The 18,270-nt window shown below is 46.3% G+C and overlaps 1 protein-coding gene and 1 long non-coding RNA gene across 6 annotated transcripts in view; one reads left to right on the top strand and one right to left on the bottom strand.

The window, feature by feature from the left end:
- Slc22a23 (solute carrier family 22, member 23) overlaps positions 1-18,270 on the top strand; it is a 166,118-nt gene that overhangs the window by 142,875 nt on the left and 4,973 nt on the right. For 3 of the 5 annotated variants that reach the window (XM_030247433.1, NM_001382849.1, XM_030247434.1), the window contains 4 exons: positions 4,497-4,599; positions 6,917-7,149; positions 8,975-9,007; positions 10,122-10,245. In XM_030247433.1, coding sequence (XP_030103293.1) covers positions 4,497-4,599; positions 6,917-7,149; positions 8,975-9,007; positions 10,122-10,245 — 493 coding nt within the window. Of the gene's footprint in view, positions 1-4,496; positions 4,600-6,916; positions 7,150-8,974; positions 9,008-9,128; positions 9,153-10,121; positions 10,246-18,270 lie in introns of all 5 variants that reach the window. The other 2 variants (NM_001033167.3, XM_006516794.4) reach the window with 1 other exon arrangement.
- On the bottom strand, positions 2,921-4,497 carry Gm52037. The gene is made up of 2 exons (XR_003950568.1): positions 3,749-4,497; positions 2,921-3,582 (listed from the first exon to the last, which is right to left on the bottom strand). It is a non-coding gene; the product is annotated as a predicted gene, 52037 (long non-coding RNA).

The raw sequence follows: 18,270 nt of genomic DNA, 5'->3' as shown, positions 1-18,270 counted from the left end.
ATCCTCTGTGTGTTGTGCTCATGGACACATCTTCACAGCAGTGCACTCCCAAGGGATGCTATGGTGCTCCTTGTTTGCAGATGAGCAAACCATGGCACAGAGCTCTGGACTGCTTTGTCAGAGATCAGGCAGCTACTAGGTACTAGTGGAGCGGGAGTTGAACCCAGGGAGTCTAACTGAAGCGGCTTTACTGGCTACTGAGAAGGGGGTGAGGACCATGAGACATGTGGGAAAGGATGCTGTCAAGGAACTTTTGGGGCCAGGACTGCCTGGTTTAGACCCTCACGTAGCTTCCCTCAGGCAAGCTTCTGTTCTCAAGTCCTGCTGTAGATTTGTTGCTGGCCTCCTAATTAAATCATCACGCTCCTCTTCTTTCGAGTTAAAATATTATCTGGGAAAAGCTTGTTTTCTCAATCTTAATTACACTGATTCAAGTCCCTATTTTTGGAAAGTGATATTAGCTCTCCTCCACCCTCACTTCTTTGCTTGTGAGTTCAGTTGGTGTTTACTTCTCTTCTGTGTCCCAGACTGGAGGCCAAACAAGAGGTGATTTGAACCCCTTGGTGACTAACAAAGAGGAGAAAGGCTTCACTTTTTACCAGAATGTGTCATCATTAGTGTAGTCCCTGTGGAATGCTTATTCACCTGGCTCTTTATCACACACACACACACACACACACACACACACACACACACACATGCACGCACACCACAACTGCCAGATGCATTTAAACAAACAGAATGCAAAACTGTCCAGCATTTGGTGGAAGTCTATCGTCTCTGAGATTTCCAACTTCCTTAGCTCAGAATCGCTTCTCCACCATAACCTTCAAGCTCTTACCCAGTTTCTTCTCAGCCGCACTCACGGCTCTGTCCTCCCCTCCTCCACCAGCAGCCCAGGAACAAATACAGCCACCTGCTCAGGGTCCCAAGGAAGACCCCCACATCTTACAAATAGATTTAGAAACCCTACCTAATGTCTACCTCGCCTTGGCCTCTGATCTGTGTTAGACCCCATGTTTTTCCTCCCCATAGGCCTCACCTCAGAAAAGTCCTGTTCGCTCAGACCCATTCTCCCAACCTGAAGCCCAGCTCCTCAAGCCCAGCTGCACCCCTGTCTCAGCTGCAAGCAGGAGTTTCTCAGTATTAACCTCTACACCACAGAGTCTCTGCTTCAGAGCCCAGGCTATACCTCAAAGGAGAGCCCTGGACAGCGGCATTTCATGAATATTCATGACATACAGAATCCAGGGCTCCTACAGCCAAGAAGAGGCAGCACTGTCCCTTAGGTTAGGCTGGGATGTAATAGTGAATGAGAGGCCGCATGCCCTGTTAAAGCATGCTAGTCTTGGGCTTATGCTAAAAGAAAACCTGATCTCCCAAACTTCCCACTTCTATTCCTTTAACGCTGTCTTCCGTTTTTATTTGAGCATAAGTGACGGTCTTAGTGACCTGTTCATCTGGATTAGACACTTGGGTGTGTGCCCAAATGTCCTTCTCACAGTGTTATGATATGCCAAGAATGACAGCTCTCCTTCCCGGGCCTGACTCAAGATTTTGAACATTTATAGTGGATGGAAAGACTATGCTCCTTCTGTGTTACCTAGAGCCCCCTCCCCCCCCCCGTAGGGGGGGGCAACTAACCTTATGTCAGAGGCCTGCTTAGCCCCTTGCTTTCAGTGATAGTGAGACCGGTCAGAGACACAGGACAGAGACTGGAAGACCCAAGGAAAACTCCTGAGAATGTGTCATCCTTCTCAAAGCTTCATAGGAGGGGGACAGTGAGGTCTGGAGAGGTTGAACAGTTAGTTCCTATTTCCAATATACTCTCTAGGAAGGAGCTCGTTGAAGGGTCACCCAATGGAGAAAGACCACATGCATGACCTTTTTCTTCTCGAGGAGAGCAGTATGTGGGGAGCAGGACCTCTGTGGGTCACCTTACTGGGGAAGTAATCCAAAAGTCAACTCTGACCCAAGGCTCTCAGTCCCAGGGAGGCTGCCCTAGGTATGCTTCCATGGCCTTCTCTCTGTCTCTCTCTCTCTCTCTCTGCTGATCCTGAGGAGATACAGAGGGACCAGAACCTCTTCACTGTCTCCTGCATCTAGGGCTTGGAGCATGTGCACCAACCCTGCCATGTCCTCAGGCCATAGTATGTGCCAGGACTGCCCTCCATTGGTGCCTAAACCCATGAATAATGCCTGACTTTCGACAGGTTAGGTTTCCCTATAAATACAGATCTACTATAAGGTCTAATTTACAAATTAGGCACAGGAAATGTTTAATAACAACTAATAACAAAAACTGGAGCAATTATGACTATATAATTTATGAATTTCTCATTTCTGAAATTTCCCATTTAATATCTTCAGGCCAGAGTTAGCCTTATAAAGTGGAGACCTCCATTCCTATGGGCAGCTTTTCCAAGGAGGTTAAGAAGAAACACAGAGCTGTGCTTCTTCCCCACCTGGGGGAAGCCTCACAGCTCCCAGACCTAGGGCCCTGACCACAAGGGTCAAGGAAATGTGGGCAGGGATAGACACACCTGATTTGCCAACACTAAGTCTGCCTGTCTCAGTTTGACATTCTGACAGCACTGAGCCACCAAGGCTGAGGTGCTCTGCTCTGAGCTCCAGAGAAGCAACCCAATGCTCCTGTCTAACCAGCTGCCTGGTATCTGTTTGCTTTTATTTCCTAATGTAAGAAGTTTGGGGCAGTTCCTAAATTTCCACTCCATAGCTAGAGAGACAAGAACGGTCCTTATTTCCGGTGACCTCACAGGGTCTCAGCAGTTAACTAATGCTTCCTCCAGTTCAGAATGTGTGCGCTTCACCCCAGAGGACAGCACAGGAAGCAGCAGAAGTTGATGTTGTTGATGAAGGGCCAGTGGTATGAGTAACAGAGACGCTGACAAAACATCAATAGAACTGGAAAAGTTAATTTAATTCCCTCTAGGATAATACAATTACAGCTGTAGACTACAGTCAATTCTTAGACTGAGCTCTAGGGCTTAATGTTATTTAAAACAAAACAAAACAAAACCTTCAGGTCATAATACAATTGCTATAGCTTCTTTACATACTATTTCATCCACAATAATTTATTAGCAATTACATATAGACCACCAGGCTCTGAAGGCTTCCCTTGTCCCTATTCCCACAGACATTTTAAATTTTTTAAATGTCTTATTTTAGAACTATTTCATGTGTACAGGAAAGTTAGGACAGTACAGAACTTTTCTGTACTCCTGACTCAGTATTCCCCATTGCTAATGTCAAATATTATCATGACATATTTGTCAAAACTAAGAAACTGGATACACATATACACTGTTGTTAGCCAAGTGCCAGATACTACTCAGTGTTCCCACTCTCCATCACTGGCCCCTTGAGCTGTAGTATTCTGTCCAGGCGTGCAATCTGCCATTACCTTGCCACTGTCTTCTCTGGTCTTGACAGTTCCCCAGTCTTTCCTTTTTTTCATGATCTTCACAGGCTTAGGGGCACTTGCTCCTCGTTGACTGTAGGGAGCATCCTTTCTGTTTTAGTTTCTAAGGAGGGGATGACTCCGTGAGGACATGCGAGCTAGCAGAAAGAAGGGCCCAGAAGGCTGATTGTAAGTACTGCTCTTAGGTAGCAGCCGCACAGTATCTTCTGCTTGGGGTGTTTCCCATGTTCTGAGCCTCCCTGTTAGATTGCCAGACCAGCTGTAGGGCTTGAGTAAATTCCCAGCTAGGTTAGGGAAACTTACCCTGGTGCAGTGCTTGAGTAGGATGGCTGGCCAAGCTGGGATGAGCCTCACAAGTGCCTCAGTCCCATAGCTTCAGTTTGTCACATCACTAAGCAGAACACATTGTCGTCTTGTTCTAGGAATGGAGCCTAGGGCTTCGTGCCTCCTAAGCACTGAGCTATACCCCATTCCCCAAAGAATTTCAACTGTTAGCTGAAGCATGCACAAATGTGTGTGTGTGTGTGTGTGTGTGTGTGTGTGTGTGTGTGTGCGTGCACAATAGTTCACATCCTCTAAAGACAGTTGTGTGTAGCTTCAATCCTAAGATTAAGGAGCGTATGTGCCTGTAGCTTTGCAAGCCTCTGAGCTGTGAATGACATAGGTAGATGCAGTTTTTAGCAGAAAGAAATCACTTTGTGTATGTGCAGGGCATAATTTAGGCCTCAGTGACCTAGGATCCCATCATGGAGTGATGTGGTCAGGCAAAATGGATGGAGCTTGTCTGTGTGTGCCTTGCCCGGTTCTTTATAAGCAGGGCTTGGGTGGAAATGTGCGCTGACAGTATGCTTTTCACCTTTTTTGTTCTGGTGGGAAAATCAGTCTGATGTGAATACACTTCCATGCAGAACGCCCAGACTCTTCCCCCCTGGCTTAAAGGCAAAAGGCTTTTTCCTCTTTGCATGGTCCTGGATGGGGAAACCAAAGCAGTGTTTTTAGCTGTGTCTGGAACCTTCCATCCTGCTTGAGCTCATGTATCTGTCTCTTACAGAGCTCGAGAAAGAGCTTTCACGGAGGCCCAAGAAGGTGTGCATCGTGAAGGTGGTGGGGACGAGGAACCTGTGGAAAAACATTGTGGTTCTCTGTGTGAACTCGTAAGTCATGGGAAATGGGTAGATCTGGACAGACCCACCTCCCACCCTTAGATAAACTCTGAATCCCACTTGTCTCAGCCTGTGTCTAAGAAAGAGGCCCCAGAAGTATGTCTGGGGATGTTTGAAGGATGACAGGACTCAAAGATATCTACCACTTCATCAAGAAGCCTTAGGTAGCCAGCACTGAGCATTGCCCTCAGCCCAGCTACCTGCCCCATGCCAGTGTCCTGCATGGTTCAGAGCTCCTAGGGCTCTGAGCGTAAAGGAGACCAGGAGGCCTGGTGAAGTCCTGTACACAGCCATGTCCACAGAAACAATACCCTTCCCCTCTGATGGTCTCCTTCATCCCAGTTCTAGGGAACTCTGAAAAGATGGCCTCACCTTGTACCTCTTATACTAGGAGATGTTCTCAAGGCTGGGGTTCCTGGCCATGTCTAGGAAGAGAGGTAGCTTGAGCCCATAAGCCTTGGCCAGGGCCCCCACCCAGGCTCCAAAGAGCTGGTCTCCCTACATGCAACCAGCTCGGGCCACCTGACTATCCACCTGCTCTGAGGCAGCTGCAGTCAGGGCCAGGTTGCCTGAGACACAGCAGGAGCGCAGGCCTGCTCAAGAGGCTCCCTCTTCCCACAGCTTCGCCCCTGCCTGCCGGGACTGTGGCTTAAGTAGTCTCATGGTAGCCCCAGTCCCAGGGCTGGGTGTGTACCTGGAAGTCTTCTCTCACAGCTCCACAGCCTCATTCTCCACAACTGCACAAAGTGGACCTTTGGGCAGAGATCATCTGAAAGGAGGGGTTTAGACTTTGGTGTGTCTGTGAAAGGTCTCAGGGCTGCCTTCAAGCAGACAGACTAGGGTTAGTTACAGCCTCCCATTCTTTACAGTTCTCCTGTTAGATCAGCTTGGTGAAATCAACAACTCTGTGGGACCCAATTCAGGTTCATTTTTGAGGTACAAAGATTTCACTGCCCATTAACAGAAGAGTAAAGATCTAATTGAGGTCAGACCCTACAGTACTTATCCCCGCAAGACACAGAGGCTAGACCCCGAGCCCTCAGGCCTCTATTCCTTCCAGCTCTGACATAGTGGCCATCACTCCGCTGTCCACTCTCAGGGAGAAGCGAGCTAGTTAGCAGTGTTCATATCAATAGAATGATTTTGCCAAGTTTTATGTTGCAAAAAAAAAAAAAATCACAAAATCAGGCATAAATGAGATGAGTTTTCAGGTTTGTGATCCTCATGGGGCAAAGGGATGAACACCCCTATTTTGTAATCTTCTCTTGTGGTCAGAGTTGATTTCTCCGAGTACAAAAGGTGATCACTGTGAGGTGGCAGTTCACCAAGAAGGAAGGAAGGAAGAAAGGAAGAAAGCTAGATCATGTGGGATCCCAGGAAACTGAAGCACTTGAATTTGTGGCTAGATTATAAAACAGTTGCACAGAAAAACTGGGCTCCTTACAGAGGATAGTGCAGGAGAGTCACATCCAGCTGATAAAAGGTAGCCTCCCTCTGCAAGGGGTCGGGGCCTGTTGCTACTAATCTTCCTCAAGGTTGCAACAAAAGGACTTAGATTTCCCAGCTGCGAGAGGAAGGTTGAAGGGTGGGTAGCTCCAGGATGGGAACTGATGTGAATGGGTTCTCATGCACTCCAGGCATTTCATAAGGAGCTTGTCCTTGAGAACCCTTCAGGGCCCTAGAAATACTTGTCTGAGCATCAGCAGCCCCCGAGGCATCCCACCACATTTTCATTCCTGTTGTCCAAGGCATGGTAGGATACACATTGCCCAATGGGTGTATATGCTCACATGGGGCAGCAAGGAGATAGACCTAGTGTCTTCATTTGGCCTGCCATCTGCCTGGTTTTTCCTCCTAGCTTGGTTGCATGAGAGAGAGCCAGTATGCATAAATAGGTAGTCTTCTGGATGAATCCCAATTTTTCAGCACTCTGAGTACTCAGAAAAGGAAACAGAAACCCAGACAGGCAGAGTGACTCGGAGGCAGTCACCAACCAACCAAGATATGCCCTATATCTGCTGCAGGTCTGCCAAGTGGATATGGCCATGTTCTTGTGCTGACATAAGAGTAAACTAGCACACAGTAGGTGCTTTGTCCTACACCCTTGGTGAACAAAAATACCTCAAGGTTTCTTTGATGTCTCTTTCCATCAAACTCTCTCTCTGGTTCATGTGTAGTCACAGCATGCTTTCCTTTCACGTGTAAAATGCTTCTCTATCTCTTGGTCATCCCTAGAAGGCCAGGCAGCCTCTTATCTCAGAGCATGCCACCCAGCCTCTCAGTGTGTGTATGTGCGTGTCTCCTGCAGGCTGACAGGGTACGGGATCCACCACTGCTTTGCAAGAAGCATGATGGGCCATGAAGTGAAGGTGCCGCTCCTGGAGAACTTCTACGCTGACTACTACACCATGGCCAGCATCGCACTGGCCTCCTGCCTAGCCATGTGTCTGGTAGTCAAGTTCCTCGGGCGCAGGGGAGGGCTGCTGCTCTTCATGATCCTCACTGCCCTGGCCTCACTTCTACAGCTCGGGCTTCTCAACTGTGAGTAGGCTGGAAAAGGGAGGCAAGGCAAGAATGCTAGGGAAGGGAGCTAGCATAATACCAGAGATCTTGGCAGGCATGGCAGCTTTCTGTTTGTGTAACAAAATACTTGAGACAATCAACTTAAAGAGAAGGAAGGTTTGTTTGGCTTACAGATTTGGACTTTTCAAGCAGTCCATGGTTTGTTGACCCATTGGAGCCTGTAGCAGGACAACACATGAAAGGAGTATATGGCAGAGAAATGCATTTGCTTTATGGCATGTAGAAATCAAAGAAAGGGATCTAGAGTCCCAATGTCCTCTTTGAGAGCTCACCTTCAAGTACATGACTCTGCGCCCATGACGCTCTACTTCCTAAAGGTCTGCTTCCCCATACTGCCCTGGGTGGAGACCAAGCCTTCAACATAATGGCCTTTGGGGGACTTTAAAGATCAAAACTATAATGGAAGGACTAGATGAGACTTGAGAGAAGTTTTCTATGTCCTGAGAGTGTCATTCTGAAATCGATAGCCACAAGAACTTGCTTCAGGAAGGATGGAATTTTAGTAGAACATACTGTCCTCTGACTCTGTGAACTGCTAGGCCTCCCCTCTTCCTCCCACCCACATAGGCCACAGGCCTATGGCCCCAAAGAAGAGCTCTCTGGAGGCACTGTAACTCCCAAGCCTCTGTGTGTGTCCCTGTAAACATGGCTTCACTATGGGCAGACCGTTTGTATGCTTTTCACATAAGGAGGACAGACATGTCCTTCTTCAACAATAGAGTGAAAGTCTGGGCATTCTTGTGTGGGACACAGTTTTTCTATTGATTTTCCCAAATTTATCATTTATCAAAGTATTCGGTAAATGTCACATATCACCTTAAAACAAATCTAGAGAGCCCACTTAGTCCTTCATTAACTGCTGTGCAATCCTCATAAATAACCACTCACCTAAGTACAAAAAATCCCACTGCCTCCTTCCCACCTGCCCAGAACACAGTGCAGACCACTGGCATCTTCTCATGCTAGACCCCTTCCCTGGGACAGGCTCAGAACACAGGGAAATGGGTGCCACTGAACACCCCTCTTTGGAGGAAAGCTTACCCCAGCTGCATAGTGAAACGTACCTATTGTCCCCTGCACCACAAGTCATGACAGCCTTGGTGCAGACTGGGTTACAGAAGAGCTGGTTTCAAAACAGGTGGTTTTCCTAATGTAATTGTGTTCTTATCTATCATGCTTGGGTGATAACAAAGATAGAAAACCAATAGCTGTTCTCTGTCGCCCTGGGTGGACACTGCCTAGCTGACCTTTCAGAAAGCCTCCGTCCAGCTTACTCAGTTGAGACAAATATGTCAGGGTCCCTCAGCACCCAGAGTATCCCACCTGCCCTCTTTGGTATTGAACAGGAATGCCACAGGGACTCCGGGCAAAAGGCAGGAGTTATGAAGAGTTGGGTTTGGAGAAGCATAAATGTGGCCTGATAGGCCTTCTCACTGTGAGCAATACCCCATGGCACAGACCAAGAGTACCACTTGAATAACTTTCTATGCAGAGAGGCTCTGTTCAGGTCCGCTTGGATCCTCTCTGCAGGATTGTGTTGTCTCCCAGACCCCGTGGCAAATAGGGCCTTAGCCCTCTCTTCAAACAAAAAGGTCTTTGTTTAGTCCAGTGTGAATTCCACTGCCCAGGCAGCCAGCACCAACTCAGACTTAAAAGGAAGTTCACATAGAAACAATTCATGTGGGAACACTCGGCAGCCACCCTATACCTCACAAGCCTTCTTCCTCTTTCCCACTCTCGTTACCCTGTGTATGTGGGTGCGTCCATCCCATCGCGGCTCCAGTGATCGGCAAATACAGCCAGCATCCAGACTCAGGTGAGTACTGAAGATTCTCCCTGGGCTTCCTTGGCTTCTATTACGTCCGCACAAGAGTTGCCACAAGGACTCACCAATCGGTTTCTGTTTCCTCTCTCCCTTCCATTCTTTGCCCTTCAAGAATTGCAGCTGAAGTTGGCCGTAGGTTGGACACTATAAGCATATATTTGTATTCTCTATCCCCATCTTGTGCTAGAGGAAGCCACTCTTGTCTCCCTGGTTGTGCGCAGCTTGGCTTGCATGCCCTCCCAGCCCCCGATCCAGCACCAGTGCTTTTGTCCTTGGTCAGCAGCTAGTCAGGATGAGAAGGTGGGAGGGTTGGGGCTTGGTCGTCCTTGCTGCAGGGAGAGCCATTATCTCCTCATGACTCATGCAAGCTTGCTGCTCTCCAATGGGGGAGGGGGGAGGGAGAACAGCAGAGGTGCTGCCCTATATCCCATGCTGCTATGAAACCTGCCTGCCCCCACCAAACCCATGCTACCAGTGCCCATGACAGCACTTGCCCTCCATGCAGCCCTGAGGGAAACTAAGCTGAGCTGAGAAGCACAGCCCCTACGCATGCCAACACTGTGTGCAGTACTGCCTCGTGCTAGCTAGGCTCCAGTGCCACCTGTAGGCATAGAGACTGCTGAATGCTTTCCCTCCCCTCGGGGCCCATGAATTATTCCATTTGGGTCATGTGTAGTTTTTCTATACTTAAATCAGCACTGACTCTGGGTTGGGTGGGTCCACCCTGAGATTGCAGCCTGGAATCCAGGGCAGATAGTGGGCACCTTAGCACTGTGGCAACAGGAGAACCTTAGCCTGCCTGGCATAGCTTCTGGCTGAGTAATTCTACTGGCCACTGTGAGCTCAGCATGCTTAGTGTCCAAGGCACTAACAGACACCAAGAGAACGCTTTAAAGGACTCCAGGCTCCTCGGCCTAGAGGACTGCTCACCCAAAGGCCACTGCATGCCCAACTGTATCACAAACTAGTCATTGGGGAGGAGCGAGCTCCTGGGATATCCCTGGCTTCCCTTCCCCCATTCTCGTCTCAGCTCACCCCTTGCCTGGCTTCTGTTCTTTTCCTTTTTCTCCTACCTCATGGTCGCCTTCTTTGGATTCTCCTTCAGGGATGAGTGACAGCGTCAAGGACAAGTTCTCCATTGCGTTTTCCATCGTGGGAATGTTTGCATCCCATGCGGTGGGGAGCCTCAGTGTCTTCTTCTGTGCAGAGATCACTCCCACAGTGATAAGGTGGGTGCCGGGATAACGTGGGACCTTTTCTCAGATCTCTAGATTGGTCCTTGTCTACAGAGGCCTGTGTGTAAGGACTGTCCTCAGTTCTGCCCCACCTTGGCTGCAGGACCAGGGTGTGGTGTGGCATGCAGGGCATGATGGCTGCCTGACTCACAGTCTGATGATCAGTTCCACCCTGACTCCCAAGGCCAGGTAGGAACATAACCCTAGGTCCCATCAAGACAGTTACCAGAGACATGGAAACAGGAGCTGCTTAAGGTACAAGAAACGTGGCAAGGGATAGAAAGGGGGAAAGATAAGAAAATCACCCTTGCTCCAGTCCACTGAGAGACTTGGGAAGAAAGGATTTTTTTTAAAAAAAGGTATACATGCCCCCAATAATCCTAGATTCTCAGGAGGCTGAGGCAGGAGGGTGGAGACTTCTCAGCCTACACAGGGAGACCCCATTTCAACAAAAGTTGAGGGCAGCAGATATAGTTCAGTTGTTTGTCTGGCATGCAGAAAGCCCTGGGTTCGATCCCTAGCACTCCATAAACTGGGTGTGGTGGTACATGCACCTGGGAGACAGAAGCAGAGGTTCAGGGCCATCCTAGCTATACAAAAAATAAAAAATAAGAAAGATACAAGGTTACATAGAACCTTTTTGGTTTTTCCTCCTGGCCTAAGAAGCTAATCACTAATCCAAAATTGTATCAACGATTCAGTTAATTAAAAAAGGTAAGTGAGACAGCACAACCCCAGACTGGGTAGAAGTGTGCCTTTCCCTAAGCTCAAAGGGCTTAAGTGTTTGTAAAATATGATTATTATCCCTGCGTGGTGGCCCATGAAGCACAGCATTTAATCCCACTGTGATTGTATCATGGTAAAGTTATAATATTTGAAAGAGCATCACTTAACTGCGTCCCCTCTACCACGTCCCTCTTCCTAACACAGGTTGGATGCTCCTACACTAAAAATCTGACATCTAAAATACTCCTAATCCCCAACATGGTTTGCTTGTTTTGACATGGCTGCAAAAAATTTTACACCCTGAAATTCTGTTTCATGGGCAAAATTGTTTTAAATATTGTGTAGAAATGACCTTCAAGTTCCACAAGCCGTATCTAAGATGTAAACAAGTCTGTATTTAGACTTAGATCTCCTCCCTCTCCAAGATATTCCATGATATATATATGCAGATATTACAGATTCATAGGTACAAAATCTACAAGCATTTTGAGTTAGAGACCTCACCTGCACTTGGCATTTGTTACTTACTCAAGGGCTGGCTGTGCTTCATGTCACACTGAGATCCTTATTGGAATATCATTAGCATTTCTAGTGCACATGCTTTTTTGAAATTGTGAGTGTGGGCAGTTATTCAGCTGTGAGCTGAAACCCAGAAGTCAGCATGATGACACCCTTCAGAAGAACAAGCAGACCTTCCAGTTCAGATGGGACTCAGAGAGACTAATTATTTTAGGCCCTCTGGTGCTGGGAGGACTTGGGGAGCAGGTAGGCAGGTCTGTGGACTTCCCTCCTTGCTGACAACAGAATTTTCTCATGACCTCATTTTGACTCATTCCCTTGAATTTTTACAATATAAACCAAGGCAGCTGGTTACTGGTCCCTGTTATAAAATGTCTCATCGTTGTATATTTACAAAAAAGCAATTGGGTGTTGAGTAAGTCCTCTAGTTCCCTGCCTTCTGCTTGAGCTAAGGTGAGGTAGACTAGAAGCTCCTTTTGTGCCTGCAATTGCAAAACACTGAAGGAGTATAGCACCTTACTCTTTCCCCACCAGTTAAATTCCCTCCTTTATAAAAGAATCCACGAAGACAATCTCTCAGCTAAAGTGCAAGTTGCTACTAGTCCTGGCTTTCTCATAGCCACTGGCAGCCATTGCATGACTCTGGGAGGGCACCCCATAACTCTGGCCTCCCTGTCAGTGTGCTTAACAACCCAGAGTAAAAGAAATATGATATCCTCTTCCTCTTTGATGCAAATCTGGAAAAATTATTAAGGGATATAATTTGAACAAATACGTTCTAAAGTCCACCTTGCCAAGATGACAAACTAGAAAAATATTTGGCCCTCGGTGATGTTTTGTACCTGCAGTGGTTGAAAGGAAACTGTGGCCACTTCCAAGCCAGGCTTGGAAGAGTCTCCATGGGAACTCTTCCCACGGGTGGTTTGTGCAGCATTTTCTTGCAAATAAACCCATGAAGAATTCCCATGAGAGTCCCAGGATAAACATGCTGCTTCCCTACTACCCACTCCACACAGAAACACCCAAGATGATTGAAGGTGTGGTCCACCGGTTTCCTCTTTCTTATGAAAGTCTTACTCTGCTCTACACTATGTTGAAAAGAAACCTTTTGAAGGAAAAACAACAGTGTTCTTACTCAATATCGCTCCTATTACTTTGATAGAACACCATGACCAAAAGCAAGCTGGGGAGGAAACCATTTATTTTGTTTATGCTTCCACATCATAGTTCATCATAAAGAGAAATCAGTATAGAACTCAAACAGGGCAGGAAAGGGAAAGCAGAAGCTAATGTAGAGGCCATTAAGGGTTGCTGCTTACTGGTTTGCTCCTCATGGCTTGCTCAGCCTGCTTTCTTATAGAATCCAGGACCAGCAGCCAAGGGATGGCACCACCCATAATGGGCTGAGCCCTCCTCCATCAGTTACTAATTAAGAAAATGCCCTACAGACTTAGCTGCAGCCTGGTCTTATGGAGATATTTTCTCAGTTGGGATTCCCTACTCTCAGATGACTTTGGCTTGTGTCAAGTTGACATAAAATTAGCCAGCCCAAACTACAAAAATTAAGGTGCCAGGAACAAGAGACATATACCAGGATATGTTTTCTACACAAATTCATGATAACCTCTTTTCCTGTGGGTGGTAGAGACTAAAGCAACGGTTCTCAACCTGTGGGTTACAACCCCTTTGGGAATCACATCTTAGATATCCAGCATATCAGATATTTATATCATAACTAATGACAGTAGCAAAATTACAGTTATAAAGTAGTAATGAAATGATTTCATGGTTGGGGGTTACTACAACATGAGGAACTGTATTAAAGGGTTGCAGTGTTAGGAAGGTTGAGAACCTCTTGGCTAGAGTGAACCTTGTCTCACCAAATTTTGTTCAGACGATTACAGGGAGCCACTTAGCCTTAGCCCACTGATGTTTACACTAGCTGGAGAGCAGCTTCCACAACTCCTACCCTAGGCCTTAGACATTAGTTAAATGGAAGGTGGGCTGGGAAAGAGAGGTTTCCATCCTTTCATAATCTCTCCCCTTGTCTTGGGCAGAAGTGACAGGAATTCTAGGATGATGTAGATGTAGCCAGTGGCTGTTTCTGTTGGGGTGGGGGGTCATCTTTTCTCTCCACTGTTATTTGGAATCTGAAAACAGGAACTCCTGTAACCTACAGTGACTTCCTTTACCCACAACAATGGGACAAGGGAAGAGAAAGGGCAGCTGCTGGTGATGCTGACAAGCTGATTCAAGGTCAGCAAAATTCCTCACAAATTTGTGGAGCCCCAGTCACAGACTGTCTGTCCTTGCCTTGTGCACCATCCTAGCTTCTTATCCACTAATTACTATTTGCCTGCTGTTCAGGTGGCTCCATTCTTTTACTATAGTCCAGATCATCTGCATCAGACTGGCCTTGAGACCTTCCCCTCTGAGCAAGTTCCCTATGTCTGTCTTCTGCTCTACTGTTGCCTTGAGACAAGATATCACACAAAGAAGGATTTGCCAACCGTCCACTGATGGATAGCATCTGTTTATAGAAATGATGCAAGTGAGTGTAGCTCAGTGCTACAGTGTGTAGTGTGTACTGATCATGTACACAACCCTGGGTTCAATCCCTAACACCCATACCCAGTAAACTATGCCTATTGGTCATGTACAGTTCTTACCATTAACCCCTAAATACAGCACCTATTTACACAGCATTTGCATTGTGTTAACATTATGAATAATGGTAAATGATGCAAACAACATGTAGGCCCCATGCATTACCATAACATTTTCTATAAGATATTTGAGCATCTGGGAGTCCTGGTAACAGCCCTCCTAGATACCAAGGAAGAAATATATATATATATATAATTCCACAAATTGCAATTCATGTTATTGTTTGTACCTGGATAGTTTTGCTAGTTCTTCACTTCTGTGCCAATGAGTACAGTATTTGCTTAACTTCACAGAAATTCAATCAAGGAAAGCTAGAAACATAAAGGAGGAAGTAAAACCTAGGAAGGGGTGTGTTCATATTTTTGTATGAGTTGATGGTTCACATTTATTTCTGATTCACACTTCGCTCCCCCTACTGAGGCTGCCCATTGGCAGTGGTCAGAGAGTTGTTACCCAAAGTAAAGCTATCGGGTGGACAGTGACAATGCCATGCTTCTAAGAAACACGGAAGCCTAACTTGGTTTGTGTGGTGAAGCCTCACTGCTATATAAACATGGGCATAGGCTGCCCTCTAGTGAACTCCCAGCGCAACAGGAAGGAGCTCTGACCAGTCAGCCTTTTAGAGGGAAATGAATGTGACACCAAGCACAAGAAGATCCCGAGAGACTTCAAAAAGAAACAAACAAAACCAAAACTGGCATGCCATTTTTCTTACAAAATTGTCTGTAATAATATTAAATCCAGGAAATCACTAATAGTGAAACATAAAGTATTTTCATAGGAAAAATAAACAAAGACATACAACTGTTTCAAATATGATTTAGCAACAGGACATGTGGGGGAAAATAAGTCACTATCTGGTGTCACCATGCGGACATCCTTGAGTCTCCAATGCATACCTAGATGCTCAACAAAAATCAGGAGGCAGGAAATAAAACCTGAGGTGCTGGGGGTGTCGCTCGTAGGCTCTCACCTTGTAGCCCAGGTTGGCCTAGACTGTCCACATTCCTTGGTCTCCCAAGTGCTGGAATTACAGGGCATGCTACCACATGAGGCAAACTTTTTTTTTTAAGTAGAAATGCTTCATGATAGTATGAACCATATACCCACAAACAGAATCATTTAGTATCCTAGAGTATCGAGTATTACACATTGTTCTATTTGCTGTCCTTTAATATAACTGGCAGTGCAGTAGGTCTGTCTATACCAGCACCACTACAATCATGTAGAAATGGGTTGTGCTGTGATCTCTGTGACAGCCACAGCTATAAAATCCTCAGAGATGTTTCACTATAATCCTACAAGGCCACTGCTATATATACAGTTTGCCACTAGACGGGACTGGATTCTCTATTACATATGTATATAAACATACTCGAAATCATATACATATGCCTATAAATTAAATGGGCTATAAATCAAACATATTTCAGCCAATATTGTTATTAATGTGATATATTACTTTGTTATTGTTCACTTGGTGTCATGTGAGACTTGCCTGAGGCTTAGCGGCTTCACACACTTCCTACATGGGGGGCTGGCTGTATTCTGCTTTCTTGCATGGCAACTCTAATGGGCAGAGGCAAGAGAAAGCAAAACCCAGAGAAATACAATCTTATCAAAAGTCTCAATCAAACAGGTCCCTGATACACCCCTCCCATCCTGTGACTTACCGAAGGGGCCAGATTTACCAGAAATTCTGAATGGCTGTTTTGGTATTATTCACCCGACAAATGGGCCAAATCTCATAGCTCTCTGACCCATGCCTGTGGGTGAGCTGGCCTTTTTACCTAGGAAGTCATTGTGATCTATGGCCATCCAGTATTTATTACATGCAAACTGTGAGACAGCTGATATTCCAGGAAATAATCCTTGCCCCTGACAGGTGCATGGAAGAGCAATACCAAAAGGCTCATCATGAGCAAATGTTGACAGAAAGATGCCAATGTCTTTCAAAGGTGGTGCAGGATACTACTTGGGAAGACTGGTACCTGGACAGCACTAAGAGCAAGCATATCCCTCCTCAGTGCACCCCTTGTTGGACCAGCACTATGACTTCCTAGGTGGCTCTTTTTAGCACTCAATTGTTTTTTGTTTTGTTTTGTTTTTTAATTGTCTTATACAAAGTACTGAGGACATGAAAGTGTGGGGAAGAGGTTCCTTAGCCAAGCCTGGTCATATTTAACAAATGACTTAAGTTCTATGGCTTATGGTATCTATAGGTCAGTGACCTGGGCAATGCTTACCTGGATCCTTGCTCCAAGCCACAGTGCCCTGAGGCAGGATTTACCTACAGGCTCAGCGGTCATTGGTAGGATCCAGTCCTTCATGAGTTAACTGGGGCCACCTCATTTCCTGCTATGTGTACCCCAACAACACAACAGTTTGTTTTATTACACTCAGAGTCTCTCTACCCTGTTTGTGGAAGAGACATCTCGTTAACTCTGCAGTGCTTTATGGGCACGGATTTATTAGAAATTATTTCTTCCAGCCCACATATAAGGCAAAGGTTAAGAATACTGGAAGGTGGAAATTATCTTAAAATTCTGACATAAAGTCAAGTAATGCCCAAGGGCCAGTTGACCAAGTCTTGGCCAGTTGCTGAGAAAATACCAGAGACTACAGATTGAGCAAGATTTGGTCTTGCCCTTGAGCACCTCTAGAGCACAGACACACACAGACATATACCATGAGGATACCGTCTGCCAGAGGGAGGACTCGGAGAGGTCTGGACCTGCTCCATAGCTTGCTTAGCCTGGATTCTGCAGAGTCCAAGGAAGCCAACAGGAGCCACATGAACTGCCTGGCAGGCAGTGAGAGCACCAAGTCATGTCTCCTACATTAACCCAGGAGTAGTCTGAGGGCCTTGCCCTTATAAGAACTACTGAGAGGACCATGAGCAGCCATGGTGATGTGGAAAGGATGTACAGTCTCTGGGAGCTTGCAAAGAAGAGGTGAGGCTGGCAGCTGCCTCACTCTGACTGTGGGGTAATGGGGATCTGTAAGGACAGGCCTCGAATCCAAAGCTGGAAGAGTTTGAGAGTTAATAGCTTGAGTGCCATGTATGTGATATAGAATTCATCCATTTAGATTTCCAGTTCCTCACCCATCAATTATAGACCACTTATACCCTCATGCCCCTTTGCAGTTTCACCCTCCTAGCCCCAGGCAATCACTGCCCTGCTTTCTGTCTCTCTAGATCAGATCTTCAGACATTTCATGTGAATGGAATTGTACAACAATTTTCATGGTGTAACATGTCAGTGTCTCATGCCTTGAAAGGCTAAGCAATATTCCATTATATCTGGATATGCCACATTTTATTTATCACTCAACAGCCGATAGACATTTGGATTGTTCCCAGTGCTATAAGGCATAAACATTTGCTTGTAAATGTTTGTCTGTGCATATGGTTTTACTTGTTTTGTACATGGAATTGCTAGCTATATAAAAAATTGTTTCCTTTCAAGAGAATGTCTACCTGTTTTCCATCCTGCTCCCAGGAGGCTATTGGAGAACTCCAGCCCCTCTAGGATCTCACCAACATGTTGTTCTGTCTTTACTCCAGGCTTTCTCAAAGGTGTTTTGAAGCCAAGTTGAGTTCAATAGGACATATCCTTTGTCAGAGGCAGGCTTTGGAAGCATCTGCCCCTGGCTGTGTGGCTTCTACTTCTGAATTATGTCTTCTGAAGGGTTTTTTAAAAACCTATTAATTTTGATTAAGTCTAGCTGGTCAGCTTCTGTGCTGTGGCTGCATTTGTAAGAAATCCCAGGTGACCCAAAGTCACAACAATCTTCCCTGATGTTTTCTGGGACTCAGTTTATTTTGTGCCTTATGAAGGGGGCTCTGCCTTCATTCGTTTGCACTCAAACTACCCTGCTGCACCAACACTGCTTGTTGTACAGCTGCCCTTTGCCCCATGGTGTGTGTCTTTGTTGAAATCCACTTACCATAGGTGGAAAGACCTGGTTGTTCCTGAAGTCCACATCCCTGTATATTCTCCCTGATGTTCTTACAGGTAGGCAGGCTACTGTATTCCTCCTTCTGAAGATAAAACCACCTCAATCTGTCCCTTGGGCCTGGGGACTGGGGACCAGGCAGTTTTC

This window comes from Mus musculus, chromosome 13 (assembly GCF_000001635.26).
Source record: "Mus musculus strain C57BL/6J chromosome 13, GRCm38.p6 C57BL/6J".
NCBI lineage: Eukaryota > Metazoa > Chordata > Mammalia > Rodentia > Muridae > Mus > Mus musculus.
The sequence above is the reverse complement of the archived record's forward strand: the minus strand, read 5'-3'. Positions and strand labels throughout refer to the sequence as shown.